Source organism: Carlito syrichta, unplaced genomic scaffold (assembly GCF_000164805.1).
Source record: "Carlito syrichta isolate Samal-C Ts95f unplaced genomic scaffold, Tarsius_syrichta-2.0.1 Scaffold315955, whole genome shotgun sequence".
NCBI lineage: Eukaryota > Metazoa > Chordata > Mammalia > Primates > Tarsiidae > Carlito > Carlito syrichta.
Window position 1 is genome coordinate 21,890 of NW_007260051.1, and position 20,458 is coordinate 42,347.

Consider the following 20,458-nt stretch of genomic DNA (forward strand, 5'->3'; position numbering starts at 1 on the left):
CGCAGCCTCGACCTGCTGGGCTCTGGCGATCCTTCCGCCTCAGCCTTCCAAGTAGTTGGAGTTACAGGCATGCACTACCACGCCTGGCTGATTTTTTTGATTTATTGTGGAGATGAGGTCTCGCTGCCCAAGTGGGTCTCGAACCCGTGCGCTCAGGCAGTCCACTCACCTCAGCCTCCCAAAGGCGCAGGATTACAGGCTGAGCCACCGATCCCGGCTTTATTTTTTATTTATTTATTTATTTTGAGTTCAGTGGCCTTGACCTGCCTGGCCTCCGGTGATCCTTCCACCTCAGCCTTCCAAGTAGCTGGAACTACAGGCACGTGCTACCACACCTGGCTAATTCTTTGATTTATTGTGGAGATAAGATCTCAACCAAGTTACCCAGGCGGGTCTCGAACCCATGGGCTCAGGCAATCCACTCACCTTAGCCTCCCAAGGCGCGGGATTACAGGCTGAGCCACCGAGCCCGGCAAGAAATTCCTCTTAGAATATAGTGTTTGATTTTGCTGGAGGAATCCAGTTGTGCTTTGCTAATGAAAATTATGTGACTGGGGCAACCTCCTTGGGTCCCCTCCCACTCTGGGAGCTTTTCTATCTTCTCAATAAATCCTGCTTTCAAAAAAAGAGAAAACTGAACTTGTCTCCCTTTTCATTGTGACCGGCAGTTAAATAGACCACATTTAAATCCAATTATTACAACTATGTAAACTCCTTATTGACACATATGTTTTTCTTTCCCTTGAATTTTTTTTTTTTTTTTTTGAGTTGGAGTCTCACTCAGTTGCCCAGACTGGAGTGCAGTGGCCGCTCCTGGCCACCGCAGCCTCGATCTGCTGGGCTCCGGCGATCCTTCCGCCTCAGCCTTCCAAGTAGCTGGAATTACAGGCGCCCGCTACCATGCCCAGCTAATTTTTTTGATTTATTGTAGAGATGAGGTCTCACCAAGTTGCCCAGGTGGGTCTCGAACCTGCGGGCTCAGGCAATTCCCTTACCTTGGCCTCCCAAAGCGCGGATTACAGGCTGAGTCACTGAGCCTGGCCTCCCTTGAATTTTTATAACTTTTCTCTGGTCCTAACTATTATTTTGCAATTATTTTCTTTAGTGTTCTCTCTCTTTTTTCAAATTGTGAAACCCAGTTTATCAAGCAGTAATAAATAAACATGATCTTTCAGTGACTGAATTTTATTTTCATGTTCCTTTTATGATTTTTTACTGTTGACAGGATTTTAAACAAATGTTAACATTCCAGATTATACTGTGTATTTACAAAACAAATCTGAAATAAACTAATTTCAAGTTTGGAAAGCCAGTCCTCCTAGAAAGAATCAGTGCTATTTTATGCACTAAATAGGCTAAATATGTCCTGACTGTATGCTGCTAATTTGCTTGGCACAACGTTTATTCAGAGATAGTGCAGAGATAAGCATCAGCTTATCACACTCAATTAAGGGGATCCAGTTAACAAGATTTGACTGTAATTCTAGGCAGTGGAGAAAGAATCCCCACCACAATGAAGGACTGTTCTTGAATTAGGGTGAAATAATCCTCAGCCATAATTTAGATCAGAGAAGCTGGAGATGATTTATTGAGCACAAACTTTTTTGTTTTCTGCTGCTACTTTGTAGTGTTCTCTTACTTCTGGAGATGGTCTTTGTTGTGTTCCTAAAAAGAATACAGTGTTGCCTGTCTTTTTACTGCTATTTTCCTTTTGTGGACTAACGTGATCAGATTTTTAACAAATGAGGTGCTATTAGAAGGTTTAAATATCAGTGGTTTTGTATTGCTCTACTAAATCTTGAACTGCTGAATTATTCAACACTTTGGTAGAATGAAGAGAACCATTTGAATTATTTATGTTTCAACAGAAGTAGTCCCCACCTTTGTACAAATGGGATATCCTCTTTCTCAGGGAAGACCAGACCATCTGTAATTCAAGGGACGGTTGAAGTCCTAACTTCTTTAATGCAAGAGCTACAAAACGGTGAAAAGACTGATCTTAAGCTTTGGAAAAATTGTGAGGTATCTAGTTTTATTTTGTTTCTGGAATTTTAAAATAATTATATTTAACTGTTCCTCTACTAAACTAAATGATTGAAATTTATGTTCTGAAGAGCATGAAACTTAAGTTATCGCTAAAGTAAAGTAGTCAACTATGTTAATTGGGAATGATATTGAATGAATATGAAAAAGTGATCAAAATAATTTTTAACAGTGTATTAGTGACTAGGCATACTAATTTGTATATTAAATGTGAACTAAAACATTGTCTTTGTTTAGTGACTGGAGAATCTCAAAATTATTAAAATTGCTACTGATCCTAATGTTTTAAGTAACTTATAAGGAATTGTTATCATTTTGAAAAACTCACTTTTTCTTTTTCTTTTTTTTTTTTTTAAACTTACTTTTTCAAATTTACTTTGAAGCCGGGCACGGTGGCTCACGCCTGTAATCCCAGTACTTTGGGTGGTAGAGGCAAGAGGATTACCTAAGTCCAGGGGTTCAAGACCAGCCTAGGCGTTGTGGTGAGACCTCATCTCTACAATAAATCAAAAAATTAGCTGGGCATGGTGATGATGTACAATCAATACTGCTAATATGAAAGACCTATAAAATGCCAGAGTAAATTATGCAATTAAAATGGAATGTTTTAGCCGGGCTCGGTGGCTCAGCCTGTAATCCTGCGCCTTTGGGAGGCTGAGGTGAGTGGTTTGCCTGACCCCGCGGGTTCGAGACCCGCTTGGGCAACTTGGCGAGACCTCATCTCTACAATAAATAAAAAAAAAAATTAGTCGGGCGTGGTAGCATGCGCCTGTATTTCCAGCTACTTGGAAGGCTGAGGCGGAAGGATCGCCGGAGCCCAGCAGGTCGAGGCTACGGTGGCTGGGAGCGGCCACTGCACTCCAGTCTGGGTGACAGGGTGAGACTCCAACTCAAAAATAAATAAATAAATAAATAAATGAAATAAAATGGAATGTTTTATTAAATGTATTAAATGTTTATCCTAATGTATCTATTCATTAACTTATGATACCTGAATGGACATGCTTTAAGGCAAATGAGGCACTGACCGAGTGTAGTTTAATTTCTGGAAAACTTATGTTTAACTAGAACTTGTTATTTTTAGTACTTGGAAACTAACATTAAAAAAATCAACATCAACCGGGCTTGGTGGCTCAGCCTGTAATCCCATGCCTTTGGGAGGCTGAGGTGAGTGGATTGCCTGTGCCTGCGGGTTCGAGACCCACCTGGGCAACTTGGTGAGACCTCATCTCTACAATAAGTCAAAAAAAAAAAAAAGTCAACATCTTAAGTCAGAATCAGAATATATTTGTGAATTTAAGGTATAGATTTTTGTAAGTTAGAATATTAACCAGCTATTTTCAACTTTTAACATTTTGAACCAGTTTCTTTCTGCCCTTTCTTTTTTTTTTTGAGTTGGAATCCCAAAGGCATGGGATTACAGGCTGAGCCACCGAGCCCGGCTTCCTCTGATATTTTAGTGTAGCATTTAAGAAAGAAGAGGAGAAGTAAGTAAGGATCATGCGAGTGTTAGCCTGACTTCTTTCTCTGAATTTCATGTTTTCTTGTCCCTTTTGCAATTGTAACTTTTGATTCTTGCCACTCGTAAGAGACTGATCTTGATTATTAAAATAAAACATGCAACCTTCTACAATCTGAGTAGCTAAGAGCTCTGGAGATCACCTGATTTCTTTAGGATTCCTTTATAAAACCTCTCTTCTGGAATTCTCTTCTTTTTTTTCCTCAGTAGTAGTCTCACTCTGTCCCTCAGGCTGGAGTGCAGTGGCATGCTCATGGCCAACACAGCCTCGACCTGCTGGGTTCAGGTGATCCTTCTGCCTCAGCCTTCCAAGTAACTGGAATTACAGGCATGCACCACCATACCTAGCTAATTTTTTTATTTATTGTAGAGATGAGGTCTTGCCAAGTTGCCCGGGCTGGTCTCGAACCCCTGGACTCAGACAATCCTCTAGCCTTAGCCGCCCAAAGTGCTGGGGTTACAGACATGAGCCACTGCACCTGCCTCTTCTGGAATTCTTGTTTTTTTTTTTTTTGAGTTGAAGTCTCATTCTGTCACCCAGACTGGAGTGCAGTGGCCGCTCCCGGCCTCCGCAGCCTCAACCTGTTGGGCTCCGGCGATCCTTCCGCCTCAGCCTTCCGAGTAGCCAGAATTACAGGCATGCACTACCACGCCTGGCTGATTTTTTTTTTAAATTTATTGTAGAGATGAGGTCTCGCTGCCCAGGCGGGTCTTGAACCCCCGGGCTCAGGCAGTCCACTCACCTCAGCCTCCCAAAGGAGCGGGATTACAGGCTGAGCCACCGAGCCCGGCTTAGAATTCTTAAGGTTATCATTGCTTAAACTTGGAAAGGTTGTCTATTTTGATTTAATCAAAATAATCATTTAACACATTTGTATGGAAATACTTTAACAGCTCTGATGGCCATTCCAGAAAAAGAGTTTAGGAAAAAAAAAGAAATTCTTTAATACATACCTTGAATACTTGCTGTTGCTAATATTTCTGTGAGTTTAAGAAATTTTTAAAGTACATCATTTGTTTTAACTATTTATTTTAGCATTTTAGCTCTTTAGTACTACTGATTATAGGATAAGAATAATAATTATTATAGTAACTACTACTTATTGAATGTCTTTTCACCAGGTAGAATACTAGACACTTTGTTGGTAGCATTTAACCTTTTTAGACTCTGAACTCTTTCCTTTTTTTTTTGGAGAAGGCAGGATTTATTGAGAGGACAGAGAAGTTCTCACAGTGGGAGGGGACCCGAAGAGGTTGCCTCCTTGAGCTCTTTTTTATAACAGTTTTCAAAACAACATTTATATTATCTTGAAATGAAGTTCAAAAGTAATATAATCTATCTGCACCCACTTTAAAAAGTCAATATACTATTCTAAATGTGATATGAAGGAGAAATGAAAGTTATTTATAATAAATATGTATGTATTTACAATATACAAGTGCTCAGTCACATCTTCATTAGAAGACATAGTGAGCCGGGCTCGGTGGCTCAGCCTGTAATCCCGTGCCTTTGGGAGGCTGAGGTGAGTGGATTGCCTGAACCTGCGGGTTCGAGACTCGCCTGGGCAGCGAGACCTCATCTCTACAATAAATCAAAAAATCAGCCGGGCGTGGTAGCGCATGCCTGTAATTCCAGCTACTTGGAAGGCTGAGGCGGAAGGATCGCCGGAGCCCAGCAGGTCGAGGCTGCGGTGGCCGGGAGCGGCCACTGCACTCCAGTCTGGGCGACCGAGTGAGACTCCAACTCAAAAAAAAAAAAGACATAATGAGATAATCTAGTATTTTCCTGTATGTAGCTTCACTATGAATGCAGCAGCTACAAATAAGATTGGTGAAAAGACAGATCCATAGACTGTGATGACCCAATACTGTGGGTAGCACCTCCACTGGTGACGTGTTCTTCTGAAAGGGTGACCAATTGCTGATGAAATTCTGAAACAAACTTGTTTGTTTTTGGTGATATGAAAGCTGCTCAAAGTATTTTATAATTTTTATAATATAAAATAGACACAGGACAGTTCTTTAATATGATCTGTACACCTGGACCTTGCCCACTAAATGGCAGTGATAACCCCCATCTTTGTTATACCTGTAACCTTACAGATTTCTACATGCTGTTCCCTCCTCATTGAGATTGCTGCTTTATCTGCATCATATTTAAATTTAAAAATGAATCCTCTCAGCCACCTATGAGGCGTTAATATTTCCATTTTATAAAATGAGAAACTTAAGACACAAATTAATTTGTCCAGGGTCCCACAGGTTGCTGTGGAGAGTTGGGAGTTAGAGTGGGACAGGAAATAGGAGAAAGACAAGTTAACAGAATGATCAAATGAGATGGTTTTTGTTTGTGGCAAATGCTATGAAGGAAATAAACAGGATAACAAGAAAGAGAGGGACTGTTGGGATGTGAGAAGGTGACAATTAGGCTGAAATTGCAGGATGGGGAGACACCAGTCATGTTGAGAGCTGCAGAAGTGTTCCAGGTAGAAGGCACAGCAAGCACACAGCTCTGATGTGGAAAACAGTCTTGGCATGCTCAAGGAACATGAAGACGTCTGTGAGGCAGGTGTGTAGCCAGTGAGGGACAGAGGGGACAGGGTGAAGTTGGAAAGTGTGTAGGAGCCAAACACTGCAGAGCCCTCTAAGGAATGATGAGGACTAGAAAGATATTGAGAGATTTTTTTTTTTTTTTTTTTTGAGTTGGAGTCTCACTCTTGTCACCCAGGCTGGAGTGCAGTGGCACGCTCCCGGCCATCACAGCCTTGACCTGCTGAGCTTAGGTGATCTTTTTGCCTCAATCTTCCAAGTAGTTGGAATTACAGATGCATGCCACCACGCCTGGCTAGATATTGAGAGGTTTTAAGCAGTGAAGCAAGTTTTCTTGGCAGCCACTTGATGATACTGTGTATTATTGCATACGGCCTATAAGTGCAAGTATACCAACCTTGAGATGAAATTTAGCCTTCTGGAGAACTCCCTGCCCCCTCTCTGGCCATGTGTTGGTGCACTCTAGTTATGAGAGTGCTACCTGCTCTTGGGAGTCAGGATGGATCATGGCCTCAATGGGCTGTGAAGGGAGTTAGAGGTCAGTGGCATAGATTTCCAGAGTCGTTTTTTCATTCCTTTCTTTTTCAGCTCTGCAGTGCTTTGAAACACTTTAATATCTGGCGCTAAAGGGTCTTTTACTTGAAGAACAAGTAAATTGGAGTTAAATTCTTATAACACCAAACTCTTTTCTTTCTTTTTTTTTTTTTTTTTGAGTTGGAATCTCACTCAGTTGCCCAGACTGGAGTGCAGTGGCCGCTCCCGGCCACCACAGCCTCGACCTGCTGGGCTCCGGCGATCCTTCCACCTCAGCCTTCTGAGTAGCTGGAACTACAGGCGTGCACTACCACACCTGGCTAATTTTTTGATTTATTGTAGAGATGAAGTCTGACGGGTCACGAACCTGAGGGGTCAGGCAATCCGCTCACCTCGGCCTCCTAAAGTGCTGGGATTACAGGTTGAGCCACCAAACCCGGCCTTTCTTTTTCCTTTTTTGAGTCAGATTCTCACTCTGTTGCCCAGGCTGGAGTGCTTCAGCATGCTCATTGCCACTGCAGCCTCAACCTGCTGGGCTCAGGAGATCCTTTTGCCTCAGCCTTCCAAGTAGCCAGAACTATAGGCATGCACCACCATGCCCAGCTAATTTTTTTTTTTTTTTTTTTTGAGTTGGAGACTCACTCTGTTGCCCAGGCTGGAATGCAGTGGCACACTCACAGCCACCCCAGCATCAACCTGCTGGGCTTCTGCGGTCCTTCCACCTCAGCCTTCCAGGTAGCTGAAACTACAGGTGTACACTACCACATCTGGCTAATTTTTTATTTATTGTAGAGATGAGGTCTTGCCAAGTTTCCTGGGCTGGTCTTGAATCCATGGGATCAGGCAATTCATTCACCTCAGCCTCCCAAAATGCTGGGATTACAGGTTGAGTCACTGAGCCCGGCCAGTTTTTTTTTTTCGTTTTAATTGTAGAGATGAGGCCATTCCATGTTGCCTAGGCTGGTGTTGAACTCCTGGGCTCAGCCAATTCTCCTGCCTTCACCTCCCAAAGTGCTGGGATTACAGGTGTGAGTCACTGTGCCTGGCCTAAGTATATTTGTATAACTTTATTTCATCTGGCTTACACATTTTACATTGTAAAATACATTTATTTATTTGTCACCCAGGCTAGAGTGCAGTGGCATAGTCATGGCTTGCCACAGCCTTCGTGTCCTGGGCTCAGGTGGTTCTTCCACCTTAACCTCCCGAGTAGCTGGGACTGTAGGCAGGCACCACCACACCTAGCTAATTAAATTTTAAAAAATTGAGATGGAGTCTTGTTATGTTGCCCAGACTAGTCTCGAACTCCTGGGCTCAGTCAACCTTCTTGCCTTGAACCTGACCAAAAAATACTTTTAAAAGGGCTCCCTTTCACTAAATGAATACATTTGTGAAATACTAAGTTAAAAAAATGCTTTTAACTAAGATAATTTATACTTCAATAGACCAGGTGGTTACAACTTTTCAATTTGGTGGAAAAACAATGTCAAGAACAGATAGTTGCTCAGCAGGAACAATTCCACAACCAGATTCAAGTAAGTTGTCATTTATATCTTTCTTTTTTTTTAATTTGTAAAATTTGCAGAAAAATTGATTAATACATTATATCAATTTTGTTTATAAACTAAAGGTAAAGCATGTTATTTTTAGAGTGATATTTCATCATTTTGAAACGTGATATTTTTATAACATTATAAAAATGTGATGCTTAATATACTTTCTTACCCAAATCTATAACTTTTTATTTCCAGCGTATACAAGAGGAGATAAGAAATTTAGTCAAATTACAGACCACTAATGCTTCCTGGGTTTCCTACAGTAGTAGTTCTTTAAGCAAACAAGTATCTTCAGAAAGTCAAATGGGTTTTTTTTCTGAAAACAGTGAGAGAAATGAATCTGTTACCAGTTATCCTAGATCTAAAGAATCTGAAATGCAGCAAGAAACATCCACATCACAACCAGACTGCAATGTGGACAGTAGCTCAGTGAGCAGTGGGTATGGTACCTTTTGTGTCTCAGAATTAAATGCATACAAATCTAAAGAGCCTGCAGAGTTCATGGAGCACACAGACGTTTCCAAAGGACAGTATGTAGCACCTGTGGTGCAGACAGATTCACTCGTAGATGATTTGAACAGCAAGAGTTTTTATATACAGAATACAGGAGAGTTTTGTGCATCTTTAAAGGAAGATGTTTCCATTTTTCCTGATGAATTTGAACCTAATTTTCCTGGTGAAAATAAGATTTCTGAAGTATACAGTGGGAAAACAAATAGGTAAGTAGCATTTCTCCATCATTTGAAGGAAGTCTTGTTTATTACATTTAGAATCTAATAAATAAGCCAGGTTCGGTGGCTCAGCCTGTAATTTCAGCACTTTGGGAGGCTGAGGTGAGCGGATTGCCTGAGTCCACGGGTTCGAGACCCACCTGGGCAACTTGGCGAGACCTCACCTCTACAATAAAAAACTAGCCGGGTGTGGTAGCGTGCGCCTGTAGTTCTAGCTACTTGGAAGGCTGACGCGGAAGGATCTCTTGAGCCCAGCAGGTCAAGGCTGCGGTGGCTGGGAGCAGCCACTGCACTCCAGTTTGGGTGACAGTAAGATTCCAACTCAAAAAAAAAAAGAATATAGTAAATAAAGTTCCTTTTAATTGAACTATATTAGAATGAGATATATTTGAACATTTATCAGTTTTACTGTTCAAAACAAAGTATTTTGCACTGCTAGGTGGTACACAGTGGTAGCTACTCATGAAGCAGAAGCAGGAGGATCACTCAAGCCCAGGATTTTTGAGGCCAGCCTGGGCAATATAGCGAGACCCTGCCTCAGAAAAGATATCAGCCGGGCTCGGTGACTCAACCTGTAATCCCGTGCCTTAGGAGGCTGAGGTGAGTGGATTGCCTGAGCCCGCGGGTTTGAGATCCGCCTGGGCAACTTGGCGAGACCTCATCTCTACAATAAATCAAAAATCAGCCGGGCGTGGTAGTGCATGCCTGTAATTCCGGCTACTCGGAAGGCTGAGGTGGAAGGATCGCCAGAGCCCAGCAGGTCGAGGCTGTGGTGGCTGGGAGCGGCCACTGAACTCCAGTCTGGGTGACAGAGTGAGACTCCAACTGAAAAAAAAAAAAAAAAGAAATCAAAGTCTTTTATTTGTTGCCTGTAGGAAATTGAAATAAAGCTTACTATATACTAATGACACCTGACTTTCTGCCCATTTGTAATGTTATAAGACCATTAAACTCTTAAGGTGGATAGCCTTGCCAGAAAAACACCTTTTTTATTTTCTAGTCACTATAAACTTGCTAAAAAATTAGAGGTCAGTCCTGCGCTTAGAGGCTGAGGTGAGTGGATTGCTTGTGCTTGCGGGTTCGAGATCCGCCTGGGCAACTTGGCGAGACCTCATCTCTACAATAAATCAAAAATCAGCCGGGCGTGGTAGTGCATGCCTGTAATTCCGGCTACTCGGAAGGCTGAGGTGGAAGGATCGCCAGAGCCCAGCAGGTCGAGGCTGTGGTGGCTGGGAGCGGCCACTGAACTCCAGTCTGGGTGACAGAGTGAGACTCCAACTGAAAAAAAAAAAAAAAAGAAATCAAAGTCTTTTATTTGTTGCCTGTAGGAAATTGAAATAAAGCTTACTATATACTAATGACACCTGACTTTCTGCCCATTTGTAATGTTATAAGACCATTAAACTCTTAAGGTGGATAGCCTTGCCAGAAAAACACCTTTTTTATTTTCTAGTCACTATAAACTTGCTAAAAAATTAGAGGTCAGTCCTGCGCTTAGAGGCTGAGGTGAGTGGATTGCTTGTGCTTGCGGGTTCGAGATCCGCCTGGGCAACTTGGCGAGACCTCATCTCTACAATAAATCAAAAATCAGCCGGGCGTGGTAGTGCATGCCTGTAATTCCGGCTACTCGGAAGGCTGAGGTGGAAGGATCGCCAGAGCCCAGCAGGTCGAGGCTGTGGTGGCTGGGAGCGGCCACTGAACTCCAGTCTGGGTGACAGAGTGAGACTCCAACTGAAAAAAAAAAAAAAAAGAAATCAAAGTCTTTTATTTGTTGCCTGTAGGAAATTGAAATAAAGCTTACTATATACTAATGACACCTGACTTTCTGCCCATTTGTAATGTTATAAGACCATTAAACTCTTAAGGTGGATAGCCTTGCCAGAAAAACACCTTTTTTATTTTCTAGTCACTATAAACTTGCTAAAAAATTAGAGGTCAGTCCTGCGCTTAGAGGCTGAGGTGAGTGGATTGCTTGTGCTTGCGGGTTCGAGACCCGCCTGGGCAACTTGGCGAGACCTCATCTCTACAATAAATTTTAAAAAATTAGCCAGGTGTGGTAGCGCGCGCCTGTGGTTCCAGCTACTTGGAAGGCGGAAGTGGAAGGATCGCCAGAGCCCAGCAGGTCGAGGCTGTGGTGGCCGGGATTGTGCCACTGCACTCCAGTCTGGGCGACAGAGTGAGACTCCAACCCCCCAAAAAAAACAAAAAAAAAAAATTAGAGGTCAGGACTGTATCAAAAGTCGAATTTTGTTATATATGTTCGTGTTATTTGAAACCAAAAATTATGTACAAGCCTATCAGATCAGGTGCAGTGGCTCATGCCTGTATTTCTAGCACTTTAGGAGGCTGAGGTAGGAAATTCGCTTGATTTGAGAAGTTCAGGATCAGCCTGGGCAATTTATGAGACCCTGTATTTACAAAAATAACATAAATTATATACAAGCATACTTAATTTTGTGTTTTTCACATATAAGAAGAATTTTTGTAAGTTTAATGTACATTTTGATGAATTGGGACTTTTTTTTTTTTTTTGAGTTGGAGTCTCACTCTGTTGCCTAGACTGGAGTTGCAGCCTCGACCTGCTGAGCTCCGGCGATCCTTCCGCCTTAGCCTTCCAAGTAGTTGGAACTACAGGTGTGCACTACCACGCCCGGCTTATTTTTTGATTTATTGTAGAGATGAGGTCTCGCCAAGTTGCCTAGGCAGGTCTTGAACCCACAGACTCAGCAATCCACTCACCTCAGCCTCCCAAAGACGCGGGATTACAGACTGAGCCACCTAGCTCTGCTGACTTGGGACTTTTTAGTAAACTATGAATGTTTATAAAGCAAATAATCTTTAAAAATTTTAGTTTATCTTAATTTTTCAGTATTTTTTTTTTTTGAATTGAAGTCTTACTCTGTTGTCCAGACTGGAGTGCAGTGGCCGCTCCTGGCCACCGCAGCCTCGACCTGCTGGGCTCTGGCCATCCTTCTGCCTCAGCCTTCCAAGTAACTGGAACTACAGGCACGCGCTACCATGCCCGGCTCATCTTTGATTTATTGTAGAGATGAGTTCTCGCCAAGTTGCCCAGGCGGGTCGCAAACCTGCGGGATCAGGCAATCCACTCACCTCAGCCTCCCAAAGGCGTGGGATTATAGGCTGAGCCACCGAGCCCGGCTTAAAAAATTATATTTATTTTTTGAATTGGGATCTTACTCTGTTGCCCAGACTGGAGAGCAGTGGCACTATCATGGTTCACTGTACTCTCCAACTGCAGGACTCAGCCTTTTGAGTAACTGGTACTACAGGCATGTGCTACCACATCTGGCTAAGATTTGGATTTTTTTTTTTTTTTTTTGAGTTGGAGTCTCACTCTGTTGCCCAGTCTGGAGTGCAGTGGCATGCTCACGGCCACCCCAGCATCGACCTGCTGGACTCCGGTGATCCTTCTGCCTCAGCCTTTCAAGTAACTGGAACTACAGGCGCGAACTACCATGCCTGGCTAATTTTTGATTTTTATCATAGACACTAGGTCATGCCAAGTTTCCCAGGCTGGTCTTGAACCCGCGGGCTCAGGCACTTGCCTTGGCCACTTGCCTTGGCCTCCCAAAGTAGTGGGATTAAAGGCTAAGCCACCGAGTCCAGCCTTTTTGGGGTTTTTTTGTGGAGCTGTCTTGCTATGTTGTCTGGGCTGGTCTTAAACTCCTAGTCTCAAGCAGTCAGCATGCCTCAGCCTCCCAAAGTATTAGGATTATAGGCATGAGTCCAGTTGACTTTTTGATACTGAGAAATTGCAAAAAGAAACGTAGGTGAATTGATAAAAATCTATCATCTTTCCAGTATTAGACAAACAACTGAAAGCATTTTTCCATTGACACAATGTCTACTGCTTTTTAGCTTTATGTGTGAAGTATGGCATCTAAAAAAGTAATTTTGGTTTTCTTTTCTTAAATAGTAAACATATAACATCATGGGCACAAAAGCTGAAGCAGAACCAACCTAAGAAAGCACATGGAGAAGATGGATGTTCAAGATCTAAGCAAGGAAATGAGCAAAGCAAGGAACCACCACTTGAGAAAGTAGGTGATAAGTCATTGACCCTTGGCAGGCTTCAGCTGCTGATGATTATGTGGATTTAGGACCCACTCATCAACAAAACTATTTTGCCCTTTCTTTTGTTTTGTTAACTTACAAATCTTTCTTTTGGTGTCTTAAAGGATTGGAAATAATGATTTGCTGTAAGTATTGCTTCTTTTTTTTGTTGTTGTTTTGGGGTTTTTTTGAGTTGGAGTCTCACTGCCAAAACAGCCTCGACCTACTGGGCTCAGGCAAGCCTTCTGCCTTAGCCTTCCAAGTAGCCAGAACTACAGGCGTGCGATACCACACCCAGCTAATTTTTTGATTTATTGTAGAGATGAGGTCTCACCAAGTTGCCCAGGCTGTTCTTGAACTCGTGGGTTCAGGCATCCTCCTCACCTTGGCCACTGTGCCTGGCCAAGTATTGTGTCTTTAGTTGGCTGGAAAGCAAACCTAATGAGAAATACAATACTACAAAAAATGAATCATATGCGAAGTCCTATTTCTCTTTGTACTGCAAATGTTTACATTTAGGCATTTAATTTTTTTTTAAAACTTTCAAATAATTTGTATTACTATTAGGTTGTAAGAAGTAATACTGTATTTGTTGAGTTCTTTAAAATGCCTTTATTGGCCAGGCTCCGTGGCTCAGCATGTAATCCCAGCACTTTGGGAGGCCGAGGCGAGTAGATTGCCTGAGCCTGTGGGTTCAAGACCAGTCCTGGCAATTTGGTAAGACCTCATCTCTACAATTAATCAAAAATTAGCCAGGCGTGGTAGCACGCGCCTATGGTTCCCACTACTTGGAAGGCTGAAGCAGAAGAATCGCCAGAGCTCAGCAGGTTGACGCTGACGAGGCCGTGAGCATGCCACTGCATTCCAGCCTGGGCAATGGAATGACTGCAACTACAATAAATAAATAAAATACCTTTATTTTTAAAATGTTGAAATTTGAACAGTTTTGAATTTATAACCAAGTTTTAAGAGATTAAATGTTTAAAATCTCAGTTCCCCCTTTTGCTAACCTAGCAGCTACTTTCATTAAAAGATTATAGATAGGGGAGGGGAGCCAGAACAACAAAGATTATAGATATTAATTTTTTTATTATTTAAATTTGAGTTTCGGATAATTAACTTTTTTGTTTGTTTGTTTTTCGTTTTTGAGTTGGAGTCTCACTTCACTGCCCAGGCTGGAGTGTAGTGTCATGCTCCCAGTGTCGACCTGCTGGGCTCCGGTGATCCATCCACCTCAGCCTTCCAAGTAGCTGGAAGGCATGCTACCTCGCCTGGCTAATTTTTATTTATTGTAGAGATAACGTCTCACCAAGTTGCCCGGGCTGGTCTCGAACCTGTGGACTCAGGCAGTCCATTCGCCTCGGCTTCCCAAAGTGCTGGGATTACAGGCTGAGCCACTGAGCCCGGCCTCAGATAATTAAGTTTTCATGTATCTTTATAACCCTTATTGGCCTAAATTTGTCACAGAATAGCATTGTTTAGTATAATACATTGAAATTGTAAAATCAGATCTCTACAAACCTGATACCTTAGGAATTGACCATGCCTTGATCATCCTAAACACAGTCTTTCCATCCCCCTGTGAAAAAGATCTAGTAAGGATAGGAAGATAGTTCCTCAGCCTTCATAAGGCACTATTTATTTCTCTTTTTATTTCAGTAGATTTTCTTTAGTTTGTGATATTTAGGCTTCCTAATATCACCATTCTTTGAACTTTTTCAGATTTGTGTTGAAGAGGAAGGAAGTGAAGGTAAATGAAGTTGCATGAACTGCAAAAACTTCTGTGGCCTATGAGAGCCCTTTAGTACTATGTTGGTAGTTTTAGTCTAGAAAATCCCTTTAGTATTTTGTTGGTAGTTCTATTCTAGAAAAGTCACTTAATACTGTGTTGGTAGTTCTAGTCTTTTGACCTGTGTGCCATTAAGGATGGTATATCCTTGTTTGGTACGATAGCATAAAAATATTTGGAAACTGGGTAAAAATTGGGTTTTTTTCATTAGAATAGCTTGGCATAATGGTAAAATGTTTTCATGCATAGTAGCTTCTGTTTTTACTAAGGTTAAGATTGAAACTTTGTCTTATGGAGATTTTTCTACTGATAAACTTTGGGTTCTGTGGTTATGTACTCAGTGAATTTGCTGGTTTTCTTGTTGTATTTTGTGATTATAACTCAATATATATTACATAGCCCACTGATTCCAAAACTTTGTTGCACATTAGCCTCACCTGAGGAGATTTAAAATCTACTTATCGTGGCTGCCAGTCCCAGGTGTTCTGACCTGTATTGGATGTTTTAAAGCTCCTCAGGTAGCCGGGCTCGGTGGCTCAACCTGTAATCCCACGCCTTGGGAGGCTGAGGTGAGTGGAGTGCCTAAGCTCGCGGGTTCGAGACCCACCTGGGCAACTTGGTGAGACCTCCTCTCTACAGTAAATCAAAAAATTAGCCAGGCGTGGTAGCGCACGCCTGTAGTTCCAGCTATTTGGAAGGCTGAGGCGGAAGGATCACCGGAGCCCAGCAGGTCAACGCTGTGGTGGCTCGGAGTGGCCATTGCACTCCAGTCTGGGCGACAGAGTGAGACTCCAACTCAAAAAAATAAATAAATAAAGCTCCTCAGGTAATGCTGATGTACAGTAAAGTCTGGTAACTGGTGGTCTAGCCAAATTTTCCTGTGTGATTCAGTGGAGAATCGGCTGCCCAAGTTGTCTGGTGTACTGCCTGAGAAATGCACTTCTAGCAGCCTCTTTGTCTTTGGCCTCTTGTGTAGGGCAGAGAGTGGAGGCTGAGAGGAGGCAATGATTCCCTCTGAGTCTTTGGTCACCTGCACAAGTTTTATTTTTCCTTTTTTGGGGGAGAATGAACTATGTGGTATTAAATTATTAGAGGAAATCAGGTTTCTTTGATATTTCTGAGCTGCCAATGATCTTGAGCTCATGGTGGTCGCTAGTCAGAGACAACACCCCTGAAATGAATTTCCTACCTGCATAATTCTGGATTCACAAAAGTTGGAGTCTTCTTTATGTAACCTTTTTTCTTCTCGCATTGTTTTAAGTTTCATTCTAAAGCAGGAAATGCTTGTTATTAGAATTCTCTTCTGATCCAATTTTTTTATATGATGGTAGTTTGAGTAATAACTACTTTGAGATACATGTTGAAATTGTATATTGTTTAGCGAAAGGGTTTTCCAGAGCTCAAGATGCTCTTTGTTTCCTCTGTCCTTTATCTTGGACAGACTTTCTCATTTCACAGGCTGAAGGACTTTATGGTGGTTTTTCAGATGGGCTAATAAACTGTTACTGAAACTAATTAAGGACCTTGTGTTAGGCTTAGGCCAGCTTCTTGGGCTAAGAGGGTTTACATTTAGAAGGGCTTTTCATTGCACTCTACTTTTATTTTTCATTGAAAGCTGGGCCTGTTTTCTTCAGTGGATGCCTTGTTTGCCCAGAAGAGTATAGCAGGCAGCCCTGTAAGGTAAGCCCCTCTCTAGCCCACTTTGTGTTTTTAGCTGAGTGCATTGACTCAGAATGAGGATGAGGGCAAAATATTTTACTTGGAATTGTTTGACTTAGACCTCTGCATTCACCCTTTCCTGGTCTTCAGTCCTCAGACAGGTTCAAACAGACCGAAGTTTTATAAGAGATAAAGATGACTTAGGAACTTCTTTCTTGATGAAAAAGAGGCTAAATGGTGCCTTAGAAGGCTGATGCATTAATCCTCCAGGTAGAGTGTTTTCATCTCAATGTGCTCTTCCTTTTGCAGTGGGTTCAGATGGTCGTTAGCAAATACAACTCATGTACTTTTTTTTTTTTTTTTTGAGTTGGAGTCTTACTCTGTTGCCCAGGCCAGAGTGCAGTGGCACACTCAAGTCCACCCCAGCATGGACCTGTAGGGCTCTGACAATCCTTCCATCTCAGCCTTCCAAGTAGCGGGAACTACAGGCGCGTGCTACCATGCCCAGCTAATTTTTTATTAATTGTAGAGACAAGGTCTCGCCAAGTTGCCTCGGCTGGTCTTGAACCTGTGGGCTCAGGCAGTCCACTCGCCTCAGCCTCCCAAAGTGCTGGGGTTACAGGCTAAGCCACCAAGCCCAGCCAACTTATGTGCTTTTAATAGGTATTAAAAGTTTGATGTGGTAACTGATAGGAAAAATTCCTATAGAAATATTCTTGGCTGGCTACAGTGGCTCACACCTGTAATCCCAGTGCTCTGGGAGGCCAAGGTGGGAGGATCACTTGAAGCCAGGAGTTTGATACTAGCTGGGCAACGTGGGGAGATCCTATCTTTACAAAAAAATTAAAAAAAAACTAGCCAGGAATGATGGCACACGTCTATAGTCCTAGCCCTTGAGAGGCTGAGGCAGGGTGTTTGCTTAAGCCTAGGAGCTTGAGGCTGCAGGAAGTATGATTGTGCTGCTGCACTCCAGCCTGAGTGACAGAGTGAGACCCTGTCTCTAAAAAATAAATACAATTTAAAAGAAAAAAAAGATATGTTTGGGAACACATATTTCTTATGACAATGTCAGAGATATTTAAGAAGAGATTGACTCAGAATTTTTATTAGAATTGATAAATATTTTCAGCCTTTTCAGAGCCTAGTAACCAATTGTTTATATGTAAGAAGTAGTCTAGGCCGGGCTCAGTGGCTCAAGCCTATAACCTCTGCACTTTAGGAAGCTGAGGTGAGAAGATTGCCTGAGTCCTGGGGTTCAAGACCAGCCTGGGCAACTTGGTGAGACCTTGTCTCTACAAAAAAAAACATGTAAAAAATTGTCTAGGTGTGGTGGCGTGCACCTGTAGTTCCAGCTACTTGGAAGGCTGAGGAGGAAGGATTGCCTGAGCCCAGCAGGTCGAGGCTGCAGTGGCCATGAACAGTCCACTGTACTCCAGCCTGGGCAACAGAGTGAGAGTCCAACTCACACACACAAAAAAGTAATCTACTATTTAAGGTTCATGTTGTTGATTTGTGGCTTTCAGAGTTAATTTGATTTATTGTAGTTATAACAATAAGATAAATTGTTATGGCTTTTACATTAATTTTTATACTAAATAACTTTAATTCCAGACACCTTAAGTATTTGTTTTGGAAGTAACTGGCAAATTATACATACATTTTAGGTGTGAACTCATTAAATAACACCTGCCCCCAACTTTCATCTTCTAGCTCTACAGAGAACCAGAGTAAACTTTTATAAATTTCACAGCAAGAGGAAATCCTTCATTGTTAATTCTCATAGTTTTGCATTCTTGTAACCATGGGAGAAACCAGGCTTTTTTTACTTCATGAACCCTCTGAAGGCTTCTCTATGCCCGAGTTTAACACTTGGCTCTCATTTCTTGGGTCAGCAGTTTGTGCCTGTTGACTTTTAACTGTCAACCAATAGTTTTCTTTCTTGAATTGTAGTCTGATTTCGCTGCTGCTACACATCCTTGTGCTTTTTACCTCAGTAAACCAGATGAAACTCCAAATGCCTGGATGTCTGATTCAGGAACAGGTATGGTGCTTACATTTTTAGAGTTATATTTTTAATAACACCTTGACTGCAATTCTCATTATAGGATAATAATCATATACAGTATATTAGTGTGGTTTTATAAATGTATTCTGTGTTGTAGTGTTCCTCTGCTAGCTGTAAATTTATTATTTATTTATTTATTTATTTTGAGTTGGCGTCTCACTCTGTCGCCCAGACTGGAGGGCAGAGGCATGCTCCTGGCCACTGCATCCTCATCCTCGACCTGCTGGGCTCAGGTCATCCTTCCACCTCAGCCTTCCAAGTAGCTGGAACTACAGGTGTATGCCACCGTGCCTGGCTAATTTTTTTTTTTTTTTTTTTAATTGTAGAGATGAGGTCTCACCAAGTTTTCTAGGCTAGTCTCAAACCTGTGGACTCAGACAATCCTCTCACTTCAGCCTCCCAAAGTGCTGGGATTATAGGTGTAAACCACCGCGCCCAGCCAAAAAATTGTAAAGGTTGTGATGGTATATGCCTGTGGTCCCAGCTACTCAGGAGGCTGAGGCAGGAGGATCGTTTGAGCCCAGGAGTTCAAGACTTCAGTGAGCTATAATCATGTCACTGTACTCCAGCCTGGGTGACAGAGAAAGAACCTGTCTCAAAAACAATTTCTTTCTGAAGGTCAGATTATATGACTCCTGTGATCAAAACCTTGCAATGGTTGCCTTTTTCCTTCAGAATAGCAGCCAGTTCTTACAGAGGCTCTCAAGGCCCAGCACAATCTAGCCATATTACTTCTTTGTCCTCACTTTCTGTTTTCTTTGAGTTGGAGTCTCACTCTTCCACCCAGGCTAGAGTGCAGTGGCACTCTCATAGCCACCCCAACATCGACCTGCTGTGCTCCCGCGATTCTTCCTCCTCAGGCTTCCAAGTAGCCAGAACTGTAGGCGCACGCTACCACTTCTGGCTGATTTTTTAAAAATTTATTGTAGAGACGAGGTCTTGCCAAGTTGCCCCATCTGGTCTTGAACCCGCGGGCTCAGGTAATCCACTCACCTCAGCCTCCCAAACTGCTGGGATTCCAGGCTGAGCCACCGAGCCCTGCCTAGCCTCACTTTCTACTATAGATGCTCCTTGACTTGCAATGGAGCTATGACCTGATAAACCCACTGCAAGTTGAAAAATATCAGTTGAAAATGCATTTAATCCATTTAACCTATTGAACATCATAGTTAGCCTGCCTTCTTTAAACGTGCTTAGAACACTTATATTAGCTACAATTGGGCAAAATCTCCTAATACAAAGCATACTTTTTCTCTCCAGTTTACAGGGATGTACAAGAAAGCCTATTTAATAATAAAATTTTGAATATTTCAGGTAATTTATTGAATACTGTATTGAAAGTGAAAACCAAAATGGTTGTATGGATACTTGAAGTACAGTTTCTACTGACTGTGTATCATTTTTGTACTATCATAAAGTCAAGAAATCATTAAGTTGAATCAACATGGCTTGGGCATGGTCTGTACTGTTTCTTTTTCTCTGGTTAGCAGGAAGGCTGTTTGTTCAAATATGCCAGATATGTTCTCATTTTAGGACTTTTGCACTGGCTGTTTCCTCTACTTGAAATATTCTTTCCCCTGTATGGGGGAACTTCCTCATATATGGCCAAAATGGCTAATTTCTCTTCCTTATGATCTTCCAGTAACCAGCCTGACCACTTAATTCAGAAACAGTGTCTGCCGCACCTCACTATGTAGTCCTCTTTTAACATTTTTTTTTTTTTTTTTTTTTGAATTGGAGTCTTACTCTGTCGCCCAGGCTGGAGGGCAGTGGCCGCTCCTGGCCACCGTAGCCTCGACCTGCTGGGCTCCGGCAATCCTTCCTCCTCAGCCTTCCAAGTAGCCAGAATTATAGGCATGCGCTACTATGCCCGGCTGATTTTTTTGATTTATTGTAGAGATGAGGTCTTGCCTGCCCAGGCGGGTCTCGAACCCGCGG

At 42.3% G+C, this 20,458-nt stretch overlaps 1 protein-coding gene across 1 annotated transcript in view; it reads left to right on the forward strand.

Moving 5' to 3' along the window:
- MPHOSPH9 (M-phase phosphoprotein 9) overlaps positions 1-20,458 on the forward strand; it is a 74,110-nt gene that overhangs the window by 7,257 nt on the left and 46,395 nt on the right. The window contains exons 3-7 of the mRNA XM_021706726.1: positions 1,869-2,022; positions 8,092-8,181; positions 8,398-8,921; positions 12,871-12,994; positions 18,406-18,496. Of these exons, the coding sequence (XP_021562401.1) occupies positions 1,869-2,022; positions 8,092-8,181; positions 8,398-8,921; positions 12,871-12,994; positions 18,406-18,496 (983 nt within the window). The remainder of the gene's footprint in view (positions 1-1,868; positions 2,023-8,091; positions 8,182-8,397; positions 8,922-12,870; positions 12,995-18,405; positions 18,497-20,458) is intronic.